This window comes from Solanum tuberosum, unplaced genomic scaffold, assembly GCF_000226075.1.
Source record: "Solanum tuberosum cultivar DM 1-3 516 R44 unplaced genomic scaffold, SolTub_3.0 scf00047, whole genome shotgun sequence".
NCBI lineage: Eukaryota > Viridiplantae > Streptophyta > Magnoliopsida > Solanales > Solanaceae > Solanum > Solanum tuberosum.
The window spans coordinates 1,872,068-1,893,346 of NW_006238973.1; the positions used below are offsets into that span (position 1 = coordinate 1,872,068).

A 21,279-nucleotide genomic window follows, 5' to 3' on the forward strand; every position below is an offset into this window, starting at 1 on the left:
CCCCGCCCCTTCCCCTTCCCCTTCTTCTTTTAGCATGGCCCTTCTCCTCTCTTTGTTCTGGTTATCATGGGTGCTTTCCAGCCATACCCCATAATCTGTTGGTCGCGCCCCATGGCACAGGGGCTAGCCTCTCAATGCCTGTGAGACATTGTGCATGCATGAAGAGAGCTAGGAAGGAGGACTGTTTTGGAGTGCAACCACAAAATGCATGTTTAGTATGTGTGAATGCATTGGTTCTGTCGAGTGGAAATCTTGAAATATGATTATCAATCTTTGCTCCAGGAACAACTTCGACTCGAGTCAACTATGCAAGGAAGAATTCGGGTGTATGAAAGTGGGAGGACAGAGCAGGTAATATAATGCTTATGCAGATGAAGATACTATCTTCAGCAAGACGTGCATGTCTAAGATGCTTATCATACTTCAAATTGTTCTTATTCTTATTTGGTATTCATTTTAGGAATATGATCCAGAAATGCCCCCAGAACTTGCAGCTGCAGCTGGTATGCAAGACATTCCATCGGAAAATTTGAATGGTAAAACTGATGGAACTGCAAATGACCTAGCAAGAGGATCAATGCGCATGAGACCACCACTAGTATGTATTTTGAACTCAAGCCTTACGTTTAGAAACTTTTCTGGTATTTTGTGGGCCTAACTTTCTAACTTGGCGATTGGGTGAAGTATGCTTACTATTTCATCTTTAACCATAATAAGTAATGATACCAAAGTTTCAGATATTAGTTTTCATACTATTTACTCACTGATGTGATGTTCTACTAGCCCACTGGAAGACCGATACAGGTTGAAACCGGATCTGGTGATCGCCTACCATCAATTGATACCCGACCACCACGACAGCGTGACTCGGATGCAATTATTGAAGTGAGTGATCTGACCCTGTCTTTTTCCGAATCCAAAAGGAGGTGTCTATCAAAATAGAAAAAAGAAGCAGAATTTCATGCTGAGATCACTCTGCATTATTGTTTCCCTAATTTTTGCATGTTTCTAACAAGACTGTACTGCTTCTTATTTTCTACATTTTGTTTTATTTATCTCTGTTGACATTTTCTTGGGTGAACAGATTGTGTGCCAGGATGATGACCAATACACAGGGATTGACAAGAATGAAGTGCAATTGGACAATATTCCTTCGACAGAGGATTTTAGAGGTGATGCAAGAAGAGGACCCCTGCAGGAACATGTTCAAGAATCTGATGGTTTTCAGCATCCTTATAAGAGCCACAAGCGAGAGGCCAATGCTAAGAGAACACAGTTTATAAACCCTATAGGTGATCATTTAACCAAAGGAGATGGAGTGGCTCCTTTCTCCTCGGAGGCTCCTGGTCAGTTTGTTTCTGATTCTGGAGGACAGACTTCTGCATATGACAACAAGAATTGTGTTTCTCAACAAGAGGAAAGGTACTATATATGTTGCGTAAATAATGGTTTTACCTTTCAGACCACGTGAAACTTAATCCTTTTTCCTGTTTTAATTGGTAACATAGATAGAAGCAGATAAAGTTTCACTTATTTTTTGGTGTTTGCAAAACTTCACTGTCTACAATGAAAAGAATGGGAGTGTCAAATAACCCTTCAAACTATCCTCATCATTTAAATGCAATTAAGCATTAGATATTCTAATGTAGTTGTGTCTATTGCCCATCTTCCTGATTTTCGGAGAATTCTCAGCTGTTTCAAGCCATTGGTGGCCTTGGTTCAATGTAAAATTACAACATGGTTGTGGCACCAATTTTGGTATTATAGTTGTGATTTGTGAGGGGTCGAGGATCCAATTTGAGGCATAAGCTCTGGCAGTAAAAGTGTGTGCCTTGGGGGTAAATTTATTTTTTGTTATTTTAAAAGTATTTTTGCTATACATCATATTTTTTACTATAGTGTAATCAGTAATTATATTTATACTTATGCTATCATGTTTTCATGTTATAGTGATTTTTTCTAATATATATAAATAAAGAAAGCAACTCTCATAAAAATGTCACTGCCATAAATCATACTTTTAGATGATTATGCTTGAAATTGATAGGATACAGATTCCATGATACTATGTTTGTGAGACAACTTTATCCATTTTTTTCATTGTTCTTACACATTTTATCTTTCTCCTTATTTGAAATATATAAAGAAAAAATCAATGCAAATATTAGTTGAAGGTGGGAAAGACTAGTAGATGTAGAGATTGATGATGGAGTGGATGATGATTTCATTTTAAAGATTATCTTTAAAATAATTATAATATTTTTTTCTATATTATTGGTGATTTATTTGAATTTATTTGCAAAATTATTGAAAATTGTACTTCTGATTATTTTTCTGAGTAATAGAAAATATATGAGATTTATGCCCCGAAAATTGATGGGATATATGGAGTGGACTTGTGCCACGTGTTTCGGGGCTTATGCCTCTCGCCATGTTGCATAAAATGCTTTGCCTATATCTATAGTAACTAGATTTTTTTTTTTTGGTTCCCCTACCAATGCAAACTCCTAGTTAGATTCAAGCATGCTACACTTTCTAATTGTTGGGAGAACCTAAGAACTTAGTGGTTGTGGTGCTTAAATGAGAAAGCCAATATCTTACGAGGAGAATGACATGATTTATAAAAGTTAAAACACATTAAGAGTCTGTTTTGATTGGCTTTTTAAAAAAAATAGCTTATAAGCTAAAAGCCATAAGTTAGTCATACCCAACTTTTAATTTATTTTTGTGCTTTTTGATTTAAAAATAAGTGCTTAAAAACACATTTTATCTTTTCCAAACACCACAAAAAATAGAGAAAGAGCTTAAAAACCGAAAGCACTTAAAATAAGTCTATCCAATCATGTCATAAATTAGATCACTAAAATGGAGACGTGATATGAGGGTGATGCAATTGGAAGATACGTGACGAAATGAGAGAAATTTCTACAGAACTATTATGAGCGCAACAATGTGAACGAGTAATTGTTGGCCTTTAAGGCTTAGCATATCTACACGATGATTGTACTTAAAGTAGTCCTCAAGGCTTTGTTTAAGTGGTAAAGGTAGAGGAACTTGTGACTTTGGTAACTAGTTCGGGGTTCGGGCCTTGCGTCATAGGAACTAAGCATGGTATTTGAATGGGCAAGGGTGGAAGGGAATGCTCACTATCCAAAGTTTTGAATATTGCAGTTGTTCCTAAGAGTTGTTCGTAGGCCGATTTCTCGGTCATAAAAAAGATGAATTGCAGTATAAGTGAGAATGTTAAGATGGTTGTGTCATCCTACGAGATTAGACTCGATTAGAATGATTACTTCGGATAGTGGATGCAAGTAGTACACATAGAATGAATCAAGGAAAGGTGTCTTATATGGATTGTTTGTATCCACGACATTGCGATGATTGATGGAGACAGAGGGAGACGAGGCCAACTTAAATTATATACAAAAATGTTATTTCAATGGACGTACAATCCCTTAGAAGTAATATGGACTTATCTAAAAACATAACATAATGTCAACAAAGGAGATCCATGTAGACATATACCACATAGTTGGTATTAAAGCTTAATTCCACCACTGATGCTTGTACCATGGTAGACTACCTACATCACACCCCTTGAGTTTTGACCCTTACCTGGACCGGGTTAGGCGTTTGTGGACTCCCCACCTCTTATTCTATTCCGGAACTTGTTTTCCATGTGTTAGAGTAAGAGTATGTTTGGCTAAAGCTCTAAGCTGGTCAGTGGTCAACCTAGCTTCTATAAATTTGCTTAACACGAAAAGTGCTTATAAGCCAAATCAACTAAATGCCATAAGTTGGTCACCCTAACTTATGGTTTTATTAGTTATATATGTTGGGTAGTATATATTGTTGTGTGGCTTTAATGTACTTTGTTTAACTGTGTTCGGCAACTTTACCTTATGGCCCTGTTGTGTGATCTACTCTGTGTCATGTTGTTTGAAGATGCCTATTAAGTTAAGCCAGACAAATGTGGAGGTCCAAACATCAAAATATACTGGTGATAGCTTTGTTAGCAATGTCCAAGTCCCTCCCTTTTATTTTTTCTAGTTAGAAACTTAATTATTACAAGCAAGTAAGATTCAGAGGAAGCCCATGAGAGGCCCTTAAATTATAAGGGGGTATCAGAAGATATAATACAAACAAACTCTAAACAAGAGTGCACCCATCCTTGCTTATTAGGTTATTATGTTGTATTTGATTGGTAGCTGCCTCTACCAATGCAATAACCCGGAGTTCAAAATTTGATGCACATTATAAATCTTGTTGCATGTGTCATGAGATATTATTTGTCTTTAATGTTTCAGATTTTTTAAACTTATTTAGCTTTTTCTGAACCAATGATTTCCCTAGACTATGATCAATCTATTTTTGGACAAGCAACTTCAAGAATCTGGGAATCTCTGGCTCATATCACCATTCTTATTAAGTTCTTTGAAAAGCTTTCTATCTTATTTGGATGTCTTAAGGGAGTAAAGTTTAGTCACACATTATGCTATCTTCCCATTTACTCTTGCTATTGTTAAAACAGTGCTGTTGTTACCCTCTTCTTTTCTTGGAGTCTATTGTCTTGTGTTAACCTAATTTTGGCTGTCTCCCCTTTTTTTATTCCAGGGGAAAAAAGGTAAGTGCACGCGACAGATCACCTGACCTTACTCCCAGCAATAGCAGAGATAGGCTCCAAGTTGATAGTCAGAAGGAAGAATCATTTGAAAGTGTTGATCGTACACACACTCCTGTCCCTCCGTCTCCCACTGCTGATAGACCTGCTCAGGAGCAAGATATGGAAGATAGAGATGATATCCCTGATCAAATTGTTGAAGAAGACACAAACAGTGAAGTTGAGAGGGAGGAAATGACTTTGGATGCGAGAACTGATAGTGAAGCCATGAATGATGAATTTCTACATTCTGCAAAAAAGCAAAAGTTAAGTTCACGACATGAACAGTCTTCTCCTCAAGAAACTGATGATGGAGAAGACTCCAAGGCTGGAAGAAGTAGCGAGAATAGCAAAGTCCAATCTGGAAGTAGTCGAGGTTATCGCAAGTTACAGGATGATATGGATGAGGAAGTTGTTCAAGGTGGACGCTCTATGCGCATAGATAATGCCAAAAAAACAGTTGCCAGAGACGAGGATAGAGTTCGAAAGAAAGCCCGCAATGAGAAAGAAGCAGAAAAGCACTCTGTTGTAGTGAAAGGGAGGGAAGATTCTTATTCCCGTAAAGGCGCTGACTCTAGTTCAGCCCATTACATTGACCGGCGAAGGGAACGCGAATATTCGGAGGGAGTATGGCAAAGAAGGGATGACGATCTACAGGGGAGGAGAGCAAAAATGGAAGAACCCCGAAAGAGGGAGCTTATTGATGAAATTGGAATTAGACACCGCAGCAAGGCTCGAGAATTTGAGGGAAGTGATAGAGAAGAGCGCCATTTATACAGAAAACAGCTGGAGAACGTTACTTTAAGGCCTGATTATGATAAGGATATGGGAGCAAGGCACAGAGACAGGGATGAGTTGAAGAGGTACGATACTTTGGATGATCGCCACAATAAAAGAAGGAAAGAAGAGGTAAAATTAAGTAGGGAACACATTGACAAGGAAGAAACCTTCCATTCCCATGGAGAAACTATGGTTCGCAGAAAGCGAGAGAGAGATGATGCCTCAGATCACCGAAAGAGAGATGAGCTGATGAGACTACGAGAAGATGAGCAGCTCTATATCAGGCACAAAGAAGATGGAGTGTTTCAGAGGGAGAGGAGTGATAGACAGCGAGAACGTGAGGAGTGGTATAGGCTCAAACAGTCACATGAAGAGACACTACCAAAAAGGGAGAGAGAAGAAATAAGGGGCGGGATGCGGGCTGGACGTGTTTCGGAAGAAAAAGCTTGGGCTGGTCAATCTAGAGGGAAAGATGAGTATAGAAACTCTGATCAGCACTCAAAGGATGTGAGGCATGCTGACCATATTAGAAGGAGGGATCGTGTTGAAAATGAAAGTCCATCGAGGCTGAGGACACGTGACGATGAAAGAAGAGCAAGGCATGACAGGGTGAGCTCACGTGAAGATCGTGCTCCTATTGCTTCAGATAACTCCAGGGTTAATGAGAAAAGACATAAAGATTATTTAAAGAAGGGTAAAGAATTTGAAGGTGATCATAACTCCCAGATGGCTTTGAACATGAACGAAGATGAATTGAATGGACAGAAAAATGAGTTGGTAAGTACCTATTTCTATTTTATATCAATAGTCTTCCAAGTTTTTGTTGTCACATTGCATTAATGATGGTGACTTACGACTGTCTGTGAAGATGGGGATAGCAAATTTTACTCATATAGTAACAGATGCACAGTTAGTGTTGGAATTGAAAAAACTTCCAAATATTAAGACGACTTTGTTTGGTCTTTTTCTAAAGCAGACTTCCCTGAAATCAAAATAAAATGCTTTCTGAAATAAAGACAGTCAAAAGGGTAGGTTTTAACAAAAAAAAAAATACATGATAAGTAACACCTCAATCCAAATTAGCTAGGTGGTGATATTTTACCCAAGGGGGTGCCTAGTAGTCGATGAAATAGGTTGAGAACCATGAATTTTCAGGTTTAAATACCAGCAGTGTGCTAAAAACACTGGGTGATTTCTTTCTATTTGTCCGAGCCTTGGTGGACAAAGTTATCTCGTAGAGGGTAAGGTGGGGAGAGGTGACATGTATTCCGAGGAGTTAGTCGAGGTGCACGCAAGCTGGCCCAGATACCATGGTTTTTTAAAAAATGAATCCTCTTTATCCTTCTACTCTACTCAACTTTATTCATTCTAGTTCAAAAGTTCTCGAAAAGGAATATCTTTCAAAATTAGCCAGTTCTGTAAAAGTCGGTACCAAAACATCGGGCAGAAACCCAAAAATAATCTTTCAAAATGTATCTAAGCACATCTTTTCCCAAAATTGTTCTCAATTTTTTCCCAAGTTCTAATTTCCCCAAAAAATTTAGACCTACCCAAAATTTGATGCCACGGGATAGATATTAGGTGGAGAGAGACCAAAAGATGTGATGTGATGTTAATCGGTTTCTCCTTCTTTTTTTCTGAGTTTATTTTTGTGGGGTGGGGTGGGTGGGGGGTATGGCAATAATGGTGGTGTCTGGACCAACTTTCACACCAACAAAGATACTTAGGCAGATAGACAGAAATCTCTGAAGCCTCTGCTATGACTTGAACCTTGGTTCTCAAGGTGTTTACTTTCACTCTCGCCTGTTAGGCAACCCCTTGGAAGCTCTAACAAGTTGTTTTCTAATGTTCATGAAAAGTTTTTTAAGGTAAAGACAAAAAGAGACTGCATGGTGAACTATTTAATGGAAGTTCTAGCTATTACAAGAGGTCTGGTACTCTGATTACCCATGGTGTAGGTACTCTGTTGGCTTAAATGGTACTTCACGGAGATTCTTTCAGCATTTGATGACTTAAGAAGCTTTTGATATTTCTTTCTAAGAGTACTAGTTGAGATTTTTTACTTTTAATTTACAACTATGGTCAGTGTTACCTATTGCCTATTACCTATATGGCTGTATGGATGGGAAGTAGCTAATATACACACGAATAGTCGAGGTACGAGTAAGCTGGCATGGACACCACATTATTAACAAAAGTTATATATAATGGTGGCATCTGTCTTAGCTTATGTGTTAAAAATATTAGGAGAACGAATGGCTGAACGGAAGGGGAAAAAGTGATGAGCAGTGCTAATGGGGCTTGAAGGCAAGATTACATAGAAATTTCAACTTCCTTGTTGAGTTTTTTCCAAATATCTAAACTAATTAAATAATCCTGTTGATGTGATGGGGAAGTCTTTACATACTACTTGATAGAGCATCCAATAATTTATATAGACAAGAATATCAGAGCTTCAAAAGTTTTTTAAGAAAATGTTATCATTAATTTATATGAAGGGAATTGTCAATTTTTTCAGACACTCTTGTTCCTTAACTCCTTGGGTCTTTTTGGACAGGACTCAATTTCTTATGCACTCTATTATGCTATGGGTAATTTGCAGATGAGAAATAGTTATGCGAGCCATTTTGGAACTTAGTCGTAAGTTGTAACCCCTTGCAGCTTGTTGTGAGCCCAAATTGGAACTTATTTCAAAATTGGCTTGGATTCTTTGATATTTGTAAGCTTGTACTCTCAAACATACTTGGTCATTACAGAAATGTCTGTTGACTAGATTGTAGGTGTACTTAATCATGAGCTAATGCTGTGGGACAATTAAAAACTAATTTCTATATGCAGAAGGTGCATTTGGATTCCAAACAGACAGTTAACATCATGATGGGTTGACTGGAAGTATTGTTCTGAAAAACTAAGTTTAGATTGTTTTGGAAAAGATTTTATGCTTTCAAAACACAACTATCAAACACTAAGTTGGCAAAAGAAACTTAAGAAGCACACAAGATTTAATTTGCATAAATATCCAGGAACAGTCATATGTGATCCAAATTACCCTGACTTTCTAGTTTAGACCCATGGTGCATTTAGTGAAGCAATGATGTCCAAAAAGAGGAATCTGGATCTATCAAAGTAGGGTTGGTGTGGGGGTGTAGAAACCTATTCTTCCATTTTCTAATTTAACCTCCTATAAGCTACATGTTTCCTTCCTGCCTTACCTCAGGTGAACTCAAAGGGAAAATTTGTGCAAGGAACCAGTGACAACAAGATCCACAGGAATCGCCAATCCTCCAAGAAACATCAGGAAGCAGCTTCATCAGATGATGAGCAGGAGGATTCCAGGAGGGGACGTTCCAAGTTGGAACGATGGACAAGCCACAAGGAAAGAGACTTTGGTAACGATGCTAAATCATCTTCCTTGAACATGAAAGATAACAATGTACACAAGGGAACCGGTACTTCATTAGCTAACAAAAATCAAGATGAAGCTTTAAAGATGGTCGAAGACAATCAACAACCTGCAGCTAACAATAAAAATGGAGCTGCCCCTGAGATTAATAGCCTAGAAACAAAACCTGTGGAGGATAAACACTTGGAGACAGTTGAGAAGTTGAAGAAGCGTAGTGAGCGCTTCAAGCTTCCAATGCCAAGTGAGAAAGAAGCTCCAGTAAGTAAAAAGGTGGAAGGTGATCCATTATCCTCAGTACAAAGCGAAACCCCTCCAGATTCAGAGGTGAAGCCTGAGCGTCCAGCACGCAGGAGGAGATGGACAAGCAATTAAATGAGAATTCAAGGAACATCTTTGTTTGATGGCTTATTTCCTTCTCATGGAGTATATGCCCTCCTTGGCTAATGTGTTACCAATGTGCACAACTTAAGGACGCCTGTACTGCTGTTGTCTATTCAGGATCTGAGGTTTGTGTAGACCTCCCATAGTAGATTTGGGAATCTGTAACCATGTTGAGATTATCTATTTGGTTTTCTTAATTCTGTAATACATGTATATACCAGTAAGCCTAACATCATAGTGGCCCATTGTTGGGGTGCCAGAATTACATTTTTGGGTATTAAATGACATTGAATTATAGTGTATGAGTAGTAGTAAACACTGTATTCGAGAACCATAGTTAGCGACTATGGCTGATAACTATGCCCTCCATGGTCATTCTTCCTTGAAGGCCACTCCCTGCCAGGAGTCTTCTGTGTTTGCTGTCACTTTTTTGGACTATGAACTTCAGGAACTAAAACTCGGTGTCTACAAGATGAAGGGACCATGGCAGAGAAGCAAATTTCAGGAGAATCTGGAACTAGGAAACAGGGACCTGAAATTGCCCTTACCCGTGTAGTATGTATCGTGGTTAACTGCTTTGTCTCTTGGAAAGTTTATTTGTTTCGCTGGAGCACAAAGTCAGAACGCGATTTTTGTATGTTGTGCTAGAGAAAAATATCTGAGTTACAGAAATTATAACAGAAGAGAAGAAAATCTTTTTACCACGCAGATGTTCTCTATTCTCTTGTAGCTTTTTCGTTTTTTTTTTTCTATAATAATTTCCTGTGGTTGACAAAGTCGAAAAATCGTAACATGAGGCTCGTCGATCGCTTATCAAGCATTGCATAAATGTTGTCTGGAAGGGTGGTGTCTACCTTGCTGAAAGTGAACATGAGGTTTGGAGATGCAACTTGCAGAAAGTGAACTTCGAAAGAAGTTTGATGAAACTGATGATTGCAGATGATAGAAATGAGCATTGAATAGAGCAGGATGCAACAATAACGACATAATGCAATGTAATTCGCATTTCGTGAAATTAGAGAGATTGTTCGATAAAGCATATCAACACAAAATTTGAAAAGGAAATACAATAGCGAGAAGATTGTATTCATCCAAAAGGAAACATTTTAGAGTTATACACGTTTTTGATGTCTTAATTATTGATAAAATTTGATTTTCTTTTGTGATATCCGATTAAGCGTATTTAACCATGAAGATTGTATTCATCCAATGTGCAATTTGATAACTCGAATAAAAAAACAAGTTATTGATTTATTGGTAATAGATTATTAGTTAGCGATTTTGGTAATGATTTTATTTTTTAATTATCAGGTTATCAGTTCTTAACAGTTTGGGGTTTTAACTTGATGTGTTAGCCGATAGCCTAATAGCAAATTAATAAATTATTTTTATATCATTCATTATATAAAGTTTTTGACTTAGAGTTTAGTTTCACACTTCTATTTCTGACTCTCTCAAATTCTCGGTTATTCTACAATGTATCGGTGTTTGCTTTTGAACATGATGCAAAATGTCATTTCATGTGTATGATTCATTTGGTTTGTCACCTTGTTTCAAGTGATTTTCAACGGGTTTTTTTGGTCAAATCTTAGCGGTTAAAGCGATAGCCGAACTAATAATTAATAATCGATAAGTCAAAATTTTAATAGTTCAATAACGATTTAGGATGATAATCGATAAGTCAAAATTTTAATAGTTCAATAACGATTTAGGATATCTTCAAATCGATAACTAATAAATCAAATTGATAACCAATAAATCAAACAGATAAACTTCAAAATCGAACCGATCGTTAGTTGGAATTTCGAGATTGCAAATAATGAGTAAATGCAAGGATAGAAACGTAAAATGAGGAGACTATAGAGTACTATAAATAAAGTCATCTCCTTCTGCGTGTGTTTTTACCATGAACTCTAGACAGAAAAAAAATGAGGCAACAGAGAGGTATTTGGGGAGTTTTAATGGTGGTTGCCCTCTCTCTGTTCGCCGGTGATGTTTCCATTTTCGCGAAGAAAACTTCAAATAAACCACCATTTATCTTTAGGGCGTCGTTTGGTACTGCTCTTGTATTGAAACTTCCGATGAAAAATCGGAAGTTTTTGCAGTATGTATGTGTTCACACACATACATCTATGTATCTATATATATATATATATTCACATACAGGAAGGAAAGGTTTAGGGTTTAAGATCTGACCCTTTTACTGTTTCTTCTTCTTCTTCTTTTTCCTCATCATCATCATCATCTGCGAATCCTTGAAAAGGGTTTTCGCGATGGTTGGAGTTGTTGTTGTTATTATTATTATTATTATTATGGTTGTTGTTGTTGTAATGCATGAGAGGCTATGATGATTAAGGTGTCTAGAGTTCATGGGGTTAAAGGAGCAGGGTCCGTATCTTGGCGGGGCGACCCGGAAGACATTTTGGTAGTGCAACCGAGGTCTGCAGCCATGGCGGATGCATTGTCTCCTTTGCTCTGATTATACAGATCTGAGCCTTAAAATCGGAAGTTACTGCAGTATGTGTATACACACATTCATTGTTCATCTCTCTCTCTATATATATATACAGGAAGGAAGAAGGGTTCAGGTTTAAGATCTGACTCTTTTGGTTCTTCGTTTTGTCATCGTCATATTCACCTTCTCCAACCCTACCACTTTGTTACGGATGAGAGGCTGTGATGATTAAGGTGTTTAGAGTTAATGGGGCAAGAGAGCTGTACCCGTATCTTGGCCGGGCAACCCGGAATGCCTATTCGTAGTGCAACCGAGGTCTGCAGGCATGGCGGGTGCATTGTCTCCTTTGTCTTGATTATACTTATCTGAGCCTTAATGAAGTCCAATACGAATAGGCTGTGATGATATAGAGCTTATTGAGTTAATCAGGTTTTGGTCAGGTCGAACCGAATCTTGGTAGGGAAAACTAAACTGTGTTGTAAATGGTGTAACGAGTATTGGGATGAAATAGGTCATAATTGAGTGGAATGGATGTTAGGGATTCATTTAGCTTATCCAACTAGATTGTTGTTTGCAGCTATGGCGGTGTCCCGATTTTGTGACATATCTGAGCCTAGTTGAGAGAATAATTGGTCGAGAATGTAAAATAAGTAGAACACTTGAGAATATGAATTAGGCAGAGCATTGTGATGGGCAGTAATATCTGAATGCTAATAGTTGTATTCTATCATGGATTCCACTTTCCATCCATGTTCCTTACTCACCGGTAAATAGAACCGAGCTGTTCTTGGCGTAGTAATGTAAATATATGACCTTTGGGAAGATCAAGTTGTTACTCTCTAGCTAAACTTTACTGATTCAGGTGTTCTTCATCAGTAAAAACCTCAGCTCAACTCGCTCTCTTATCAAAGAAGAACACAGTTTATACAACATTTCAACTGTTTGAAATCAAAGAAATGGACCTCTTCTTCCCATTCCAAGAATGATTACCTTACTAGATTTTTGTTACCAAGGGATATCGACCAATCTTCGCCTTCATTTACTTAAGTTGAAATAACGGAAGCAAGTAGGGAAAATAAGTTTTATAAATAATATTTCAAGTTGATTGTCTCCTTCCAATATTTTTGATCCCAGCCCCTTGACCACCATACTACTCTCTTCCTATCTCATTCATTACTATTGTTAAACAATTTTGTTTACTTACCGAACATAAAAAAATAAAAAAAGATATCTATTTACACACTTTTCAACCAAATATTTTCCTCACATCAGAATATCAAACCATGAACAAAAGAAAGACAATCAAACACACTCTCAGTTTCAACATCTAATGATTATTAACGAGCACCAAACAATTGCTATATCTTCTATGTGCTAACTTTGAATTCGAAGAGTGAAAATATGTATCGAACTTATTAATTAGTATAATTTTAAAAGAAAATGTGAATAGTAAAAATGTAACGCATGTAAAAGAAAGATACATGTACTATAAAATAGCAATCCAAAGATTGTGTTCTGAAACTCTGGATGGGAAAAAATGAGGGGATGGAGAGGCATTGGGGAGTTTATAATGGTGGTTGCCCTCTCTCTGTTCTTCAGCCGATGATTTCCCTTTTCTAAGTTTCACCAAAACCACCATACTTGAAAATGGTCTTATCATCTATACTAAGAGCTTGTTTGGATTGGCTAAATGTTGAGCTCTCTAATGAAGTTTTCTAGAGTTGGGTCAGGCATATTGGAGTTAGCCCGTATCTTGGCGGGGCGACGACCCGGTATAAGACATTTCCATTGTTTTGCTAACTGAGGTCTGCAGCCATGGCGGTTGCTTTGTCTCCTTTTTTGCTTGATTTTGTATTACAGATCTGAGCCTATTAACACTTTTGAAAACTGCTTCTGCTTCTTCACTTGTTGATGCTGTAACGATGACAAATGGAATTGGGCCGGGTATTGGAGCTGCACGTACTTGGCGGGGCGACCCGGTAAGGCATTTCTATTGTTTTGCAAACTGAGGTCTGCAGCCATTGCGGTTGCTTAGAACCTCAAAAGAAAAAACCATTTCAGTTTTGGCAAGTAATTATTTGTGAACCCCTTTTTGTTAGAATAGCTCAGAATGAGGCAGCAGAGAGAGTAATGGGATTTCTAATCAAGGGTGGTTGCCCTTCTCTCTGCTTTGCTTATGATTCTTCCATTTTCTAAACAAACCAACAGCCCTTAATAAAGAGAAAGAGAGAAAGATGGAGTACACACTAGTTTCTGTTGTTTTTTTCTTCCAGTCAGTTAGGTTCTGGACTCTGATTTTCTTGAGCTGAGTCTATTGGAAACAACTTCTCTAGTCCCCAAAAAGGACCGGGGTAAGGTATATGTACCGTTGCTAGCTTTTAATTATAAGATGAGGATGTGATGATAACAAATAAAGTTGTATAGAGTTAGCTTGGGCATTGGAGCCATGGCGGTTGTTTTGTTTCCTTTTGACTGGTTTTATAATGAATCTGAACCTCAGGAGAAAGAATTGGCTGAAAGACCTTGATTCTTGTGAATTCCTTTTTGTTAGGTTAGCCTAAAAAAGACAAGAATGAGGCAGTAAAGAGTATGGGATTTCTATCAAGGGTGGTTGCCCTTCTCTCTATGCTTTGCCTGTGATTCTCCATTGCTCAAAGCAAACCAACAGCCCTTAAAAGAGAAAGAGACAGAGAGATACACTTGAGTTTCTGGGTTTCTTTGCATTTTTGCACCCAAACGTATGCTCATAAGGCAATACACACAACTATGCTACAACAACCGCATGACTATTGACTATGAAAACTATTAAAGAGGCAGTGATGATTTCTGGGCTAACTGAATTTCGGGCATGGAGATTACCCACCCCGTATCTTGGCGTGGCAACCGATATGGCCTGTAATTGAGACCTCACTCATGCAATCGTGTGTTGCAGCCATGGCGTGGTTGACTTCTCTTTTGCCTTATCATAACACAAATCTGAGCCTCAATTTGCTTAAGAAAAAAGGGAAAAGGGTCAAATTTACCCCTTCACCATGACCATGCATAGGGGGCAATATCTTTTCCATGATAAATGTGGGAGATATTGAACCCACACCCTTTTCAGGAGAAGTTAAAATACTCACACTACTAAGATGCTCTCTATTTCAAGGGCTCCGAGAATATAAACTACAGTAAAACCTCTCTAAAAATTGATACTCGATAAATTAATATACTCTCTCAAATAATATTTTTCTCCTGCCCTGGCTTGGGCCAGTGGAAAAAATGACTGATTTCGATAAGATAATATATTTTTGGAAGTCCCCTATATAAATATATGGTCCCATTATCTGAAGTAACAATACAATACAATACAATGGGTAGCAACCATCCAAACAAGTTGTTATTGATTCGTTCGGTTTAGATACAAGTTATGCTAGTATGATTGACGGCTTTAAAGAGGCAATGATGATTTTAGCAACCTTTCATTTCTTTATGAGCTTATTAATCGGACATTTGAGATTATCTGGCTCGTATCTTGGCTGGGCATAACCCCAGATTTTCTGGTGATTTTTGCAGCCATGGCGTCGTTGGATCTCTTTTTGCCCGGAATGTAACACAGATCCTGAGCCTCATTTTCTGGAAACTCTTCTTTGTATAAATCTGAGGTTGCGGTTAAAACAGAGAGCTGTGGAGAGTTTTTATGGGTGGTTTTGCCCCTCTCTGTCATTCTCTGCTGCCAATGATCTCTCAAATAAAAGTGTTTCCAATTGCAAAACCACCCTTAGTTGATTGATTTATTACTCCCTCTGTTCCACTTTTTGGAGGCTATGAAGATTGTTGTTTGTGAAAGATGAATCAGACATTTTCCTCTAGAGCTAAAAGACTGTTTAGGCATTTGAACAAAATGACCTAAAGTAAGTGTGTTCTGCAACTCTAGACGGAAAAAATGAGGTGATGGAGAGGCATTGGGGAGTCTTTAATGGTGGTTGCCCTCTCTCTGTTCTTCCGCTGATGATTTCCTTTTCAAAATTTCACCAAAACCACCATAGTTGAAAAAGGTCTAATCACATATACGAGCGTGTTTGGATTGCTGGCTTATATTATGTGCTGTTGAGCTAAAATATACTCTCTCTAGTCCATATTAAAGTGAACTGAAGCACACTACTACTACTACTACTTCTCCTTCTTCCTATGAGGCTGTGATGATAACAAATGAAGTTGTATAGAGTTGAGTTGGGTTGGGTATTGGAGCTGCACGTATCTTGGCGGGGCAACCCAGTAAGGTATTCCATTTTGCAACTGAGGTCTGCAGCCATGGCGATTGATTTGTCTCCTTTTGCCTGGTTTTATAACAAATCTGAACCTTAGGAGAAAGAATTAGCCGAAAGATGCTTGAAGTCTTGTGAATTCCCTTTTGTTAGGTTAGCCTAAAAACGGCAAGAATGAGGCGGCAGAGAGTATGGGATTTCTATCAAGGGTGGTTGCCCTTCTCTCTATGCTTTACTTATGATTCTCCATTTCTCAAAACAAACCAACAGCCCTTTAAAAAGAAAGAGACAGAGAGAGTACAATTGAGTTTCTGGGTATTTTTGCATTTTGCACCCTTAAACGTATGCTCATAAGGCAATACGCACAACTATACTACAACAACAACAATAAAATGACTACGAAAACTATTAAAGAGGCAGTGATGATTTCTGGGCTAACCAAATTCCGGGCATGGAGATTACCCAACCCGTATCTTGGCGTGACAACCCGGTTTGGCCTGTAATTGAGACGCATAACTCACACATGCAATTGTGTGTTGCACCCATGGCATGGTTGGCTTCTCTTTTGCCTTGTCATTTCACAAATCTGAGCCTCGATTTGCTAAAGAAAAAAGGGAAAAGGGTCAAATTTACCCTTTTACTATGCATAAGGGGAAATATCTTTTCCATGATTAATGTGGGATATATTGAACCCACGCCCTTCTGATTTGCAGTTTTAATGCTTTTAATTCATAATGTATCTCCATCTTTTGATAAGTAACTGCTCAAGAATGAGGCATTTGAATGAAATGTTGGATTTTTGAGGGGTGGTTGCCTCCCTTCTCCGGTAATCCCCTGATTTTTTTTTCAAGTCTTGCATTTATGTTAGTTAACCATGTTCATATTTTTCTGGTGGTTGTTGCAGCCATGTTGTCATCGGATCTCTGTTTGCTTGAGCTTAATTTCTGGGAAATTAGAAAAAACTGCATAAATGGGATACTTTGAAGCTGATGTTTAAATTGTCAATGGTGAGAGAAGATGATTTTATCAATCTTTCATTCCCTTCTGAGCTTATTAATTGGGCATTTGAGATTATCCGACCCGTATCTTGGCAGGGCATGCCGCTAGTTTTTCTGGTGGTTTTTGCAGCCATGGCGATGTCGAATCTCTTTTTGCATCTGTCAAGTTGAAAGTGATCACTGTCCAACTGACAATTCATGGCAAGTTTGAGGGGCTATCTATGTATTGGCCTATCTAAAGTAACATTACAATACAATACAATGGTTAACAACCATCCAAACAAGCTCTTATTCATTTGGTTTAGACACAAGTTATGCCAATATGATTGACGGCATTAAAGAGGCAATGATGATTTTAGCAACTTATCATTCCCTTGTGAGCTTAATAATCGAACACTTGTGATTATCCAGTTTATATCTTGGCAGGGTATAACCCCAGATTTTCTGGTGGTTTTTGCAGCCATGGCGTCATTGGATCTCTTTTTCCCAGGGATATACCACAGATCTGAGCCTCATTTTCTAGGAACTCTTCTTAGTACAAGTCTGAGGTTGTGGTGAAAACAGAGAGCTGTGGAGAGTTCCTATGGGTTGTTTTACCCCTCTCTGTCATTCTCTGCTGCCAATGATCTCTCAAATGGAAGTTTTTTAATTGCAAATTCATCCTTAGTTGATTGATTTATTTATTACTCCCTCTGTTCCACTTTTTAGAGACTGTGAAGATTGTTGTTTGTGAAAATCATCATACATTTTCCTCTTGAGCTGAAAAGACTGTTGAAGCTGAGAAATTCTCTTTTAAATGCAGAATTTTGAGGTTTTTTCGTTTTAAGCTCTCTTATAAGCGAATTCCATTTATTAGGTTAGCCCAGAAATAGAGGAATGAGGATGCAGAGAGTATGGGATTTTTTTCAAGGGCGGTTGCCCCTGTCTGCTTTGCCTATGATTCTCCCCTTCTCAACAAACCAACAGCCTTTAAGAGAAAGAAAGAGCAACATAGTACTTCAGTTTCTGGTTTTCTGGATGATCATTCATGAAATTTCCCCAGTTTTCAAGTATACCACAACAATTACGCCACCTTCAGTTCTTCAGTCTGTCTTCTCTTGGCTCTTTGCATATTTGTTCCCATTTTCTCTTATTGTTAGTGGAAACTGGAAAGTGTTCCCTTATGATGCATTCTGCTACAGAAAGGGGCTATGATGATGCTTATGTATCTTGTAGTTCTGTGCTGATCATGGAACATTGAGATGAACCGACCCGTATCTTGGCGTGGCAACCCGGTGTGGCCTGTTGAGAACTTCTCTCCCTCTCATGCAATCGGTGTTTTGCAGCCATGGTGAGACTGGCTTCTCTTTTGCCATATCATTACATGCATCTGAGCCTCAATTTGTTGAAGAACATAAGTAGGCGTTTGGACATTGTTGCAGTTGAAGTTGTGAATTCTCTTAAATGCAGACTTGTGAGGTCTCTTCAGTTAAAAGCTCTCATCTAAACGAAGTCTCTTATTTTAGCAGAAATGACGAGTATGAGGCAGCAGAGAGTATGGGATTTCTTTCAAGGGTGGTTGCCCCTCTCTGCTTTGCCTATGATTCTCCCCTTCTCAATAAACCAACAGCCCTTAAAAAAAAGAAAAAGAGAAAATATATCAACTTCAGTTTCTTGGTTTCTTTGGGTCCTGTTGTTGTGATACATACTCAAAAGCCAAACACTTCAGTTTCCTTGTTTCTTCAGTCTGTCTCCTTTATGACTTTGGACTCTAAAAAAGGCAGTGATGATAACTTTTTCTAAATCTGGGCTAACCAGTTCAGGCATGGAGACGATCTGATCCGTATCTTGGCGTGGCAATCCAGTATGGCTGTGATTGCTAAAAGTGTCTACCTGGCATTATGCTACCTGTGATAAGAGTTTCTTCTCTCACACACACAACCAATGTTTTGCAGCCATGGCATCGTTGACTTCTCTTTTGCCTTATATCTGAGCCTCAATTTGCTAAGGAAAGTATATTTTTTTTATGCTTGTATATGGAATATATCGAACCCACACCTTTTTGCATACAAGTGAAGTTATATTGTTGTTCCCTCGTAATGTGTTGCCAAATCTTTTATCCGTAATAGGTCAAGAATGAGGCATTTGAGTGAAATGTGGGATTTTCGTGATGGTGGTTCCCTTCCTTCTCTGGTAAGCATATGATTTGCTTTCCTTTTTTTTTTCTTGCTTTTATTTCTGTTACCGTGTTTGTAGTTCCTCGCAAATAATGAATATGTTTGTCTGTGTGCAAACCAAGCAAATGAATGTTTTTGGGCGTGATGATGATGGGGATAAACAATTTCAGCGTTGAGGCTACTAACCCATATCTGGGCTTGGCAAATCAGTGGAATATTGACTGGTGATTTGAGTCCTCTTTCGCATGCACGGTGCACGACTGGTGTTTTGCAGCCATGGCACGGTTACCTTCTCTTTGCCTGATCGTTTCTGCAGATCTGAGACTCACCTTTTTTCGGCACCTGCAAATTTGTATCCAAAGATCAATAAAAAGCAGGCAGTTCTAGAGCAAGTGAATTTGAAAGCAGTCTCTTTTGCACACATATTGCATCAATAATTTTGCTATATCTTCAGTATTCAAATAAAATAATGAGGATATTCCTTTAGATATGTTGTTCTTAGTTTCTAGTTTTCCTCATCCATTGCAGTAATTAGCTTGGAAGTTGGAAGAATCATGGCTGAATGGTACTGTCTATAACTTTGTTTTTTTTGTCTTATGGCTTTGATGGCCTTTTGTGCATATCTTCTACTAATTTTTTTGCTCTTTGTTGGTGCCTTGGCTGGGAGATTGTTCCTTGGAAGCAGTTGTCTCTCCCACCAAAATATCGTGAAGGATTCAATGTCTTGAAACTTGGTAACACAAGACAACTCACTGATTTGTTGTTAGCTCTACCGGAGGAGTCTGAAATCAACACCTAACTGCTTGGGCATTGAGTCTGAAATCAACACGTTACATTTTTTTAAAATTGTAAGGTGCATGTCAGGTTGCACCTTACTATATACAATTTAACGACATCCACCTTCCTTACCCTTTTGATTTAATTATTTTTTGTTGTACTTTTGAAAAGTTTGCTCAATTTTTTTTTTACCCTTTTGAAAGTGTTACATTAATTAATAAAATTATTTATGACTTTGAAGGGGCTTGTGTAAGGAGAAAATGAGCAATGAGGGATAGAGGGAGTACCATTTACCTCAAAGGAATCACAAGAATACTAATGATGGACAAGTTCCCATGTCCCACATGTGTCAGTCATTTACTTGAAATTTGATCCAAATGCAGATACAAACAAGACACTTTATTTCAAAAATTGCCACTTAACCCCTCTAGATTCTTCCATGGAACAGTTTTTGGGTATATAAACCACAAAAACTCGCAAGTGAAAAAAGTAGCAAAGAAGAGGTTAGCCCAGGTAAAATGAGGCTAAACAGAGAGTTTTGGTAATTTCTTTACAAGGGTGGTTGCCCCTCTCTTGTTTAACCAATGATTTTTCCACACAAAAAAAGCAACAACCCTTGGATTCATGTTAATTTCCTGGAAATTATTGAATCATTTGTACCAGGAAAACATACATACATACGTACGTACGTACTACTATATTCCAACATATATATAGCAATTATTCTGGCTGGCTTTCTGTTTCTGTACTCTCTCAATGTTGGTTTATTTTCTCAGTTTTGATCCATTGAGGCAGTGATGATAATGCTGATGAATCTGGGCTAACCGGATCGGGCATAGAGATTATATGATCCGTATCTTGGCTTGGCAAATCACGGTGATTTCGCAGCCATGGCGTGGTCGCCTCTCTCTTTTCCTCGATCTCTTTGCAGATCTGAGCCTCTAAAAACTTAAATTTCCTGGAAATGAATGAATCGTTGAAATTGGAAATACATACATGATACCCCATGACCAATTAAAGCCAATTTACCTGTGTTTTCCTGTTTGTGATTTTGGTTGATTATATCCATAACAATAGAGGCAGTGATGATGATTTGTTTGATTTCTGGGCTAACCGTGTTGGGCGTGAAGAAAGATTATTCGACCCGTATCTTGGCTTGGCAAATTACAGTGATTTTGCAGCCATGGCGTGGTCGTCTCTCTTTTCTTTGCAGATCTGAGCCTCTAAATCATAATCTAACATCTTTAATTACTAAATGATTGATGCATTGTAAAATAATCAAAAGTTTAAGATAAGTCATAAATAAATAGAAGTATGAAATTAACTTCTAAGATGGTTTATAAATTTACCATCATTAACAAAATTGTTAAACTAGTAACTTATTATTGATAAATCAATAATTTTTATTTATTTAACTTGTTG

At 38.0% G+C, this 21,279-nt stretch overlaps 1 protein-coding gene and 1 long non-coding RNA gene across 3 annotated transcripts in view; both read left to right on the forward strand.

Moving 5' to 3' along the window:
• The window catches only part of LOC102595293 (FIP1[V]-like protein), a 15,205-nt gene extending 5,273 nt beyond the window's left edge, over positions 1 to 9,932 (forward strand). Inside the window, exons 4-9 of the mRNA XM_006343612.2 lie at positions 283 to 351; positions 461 to 598; positions 784 to 885; positions 1,085 to 1,422; positions 4,615 to 6,217; positions 8,658 to 9,932. Coding sequence (XP_006343674.1) covers positions 283 to 351; positions 461 to 598; positions 784 to 885; positions 1,085 to 1,422; positions 4,615 to 6,217; positions 8,658 to 9,215 — 2,808 coding nt within the window. The 3' untranslated portion in view covers positions 9,216 to 9,932. The remainder of the gene's footprint in view (positions 1 to 282; positions 352 to 460; positions 599 to 783; positions 886 to 1,084; positions 1,423 to 4,614; positions 6,218 to 8,657) is intronic.
• Positions 9,933 to 11,138: 1,206 nt separating this feature from the next.
• On the forward strand, positions 11,139 to 20,822 carry LOC102595623 (uncharacterized). Of its 2 annotated transcripts, XR_001473034.1 has the most exons (3): positions 11,139 to 13,658; positions 15,235 to 19,096; positions 19,203 to 20,822. It is a non-coding gene; the product is annotated as an uncharacterized lncRNA (long non-coding RNA). The 2 variants fall into 2 exon arrangements; XR_366992.2 differs by having other exon boundaries at positions 11,139 to 19,096.
• The last annotated feature ends 457 nt before the right edge of the window (positions 20,823 to 21,279 follow it).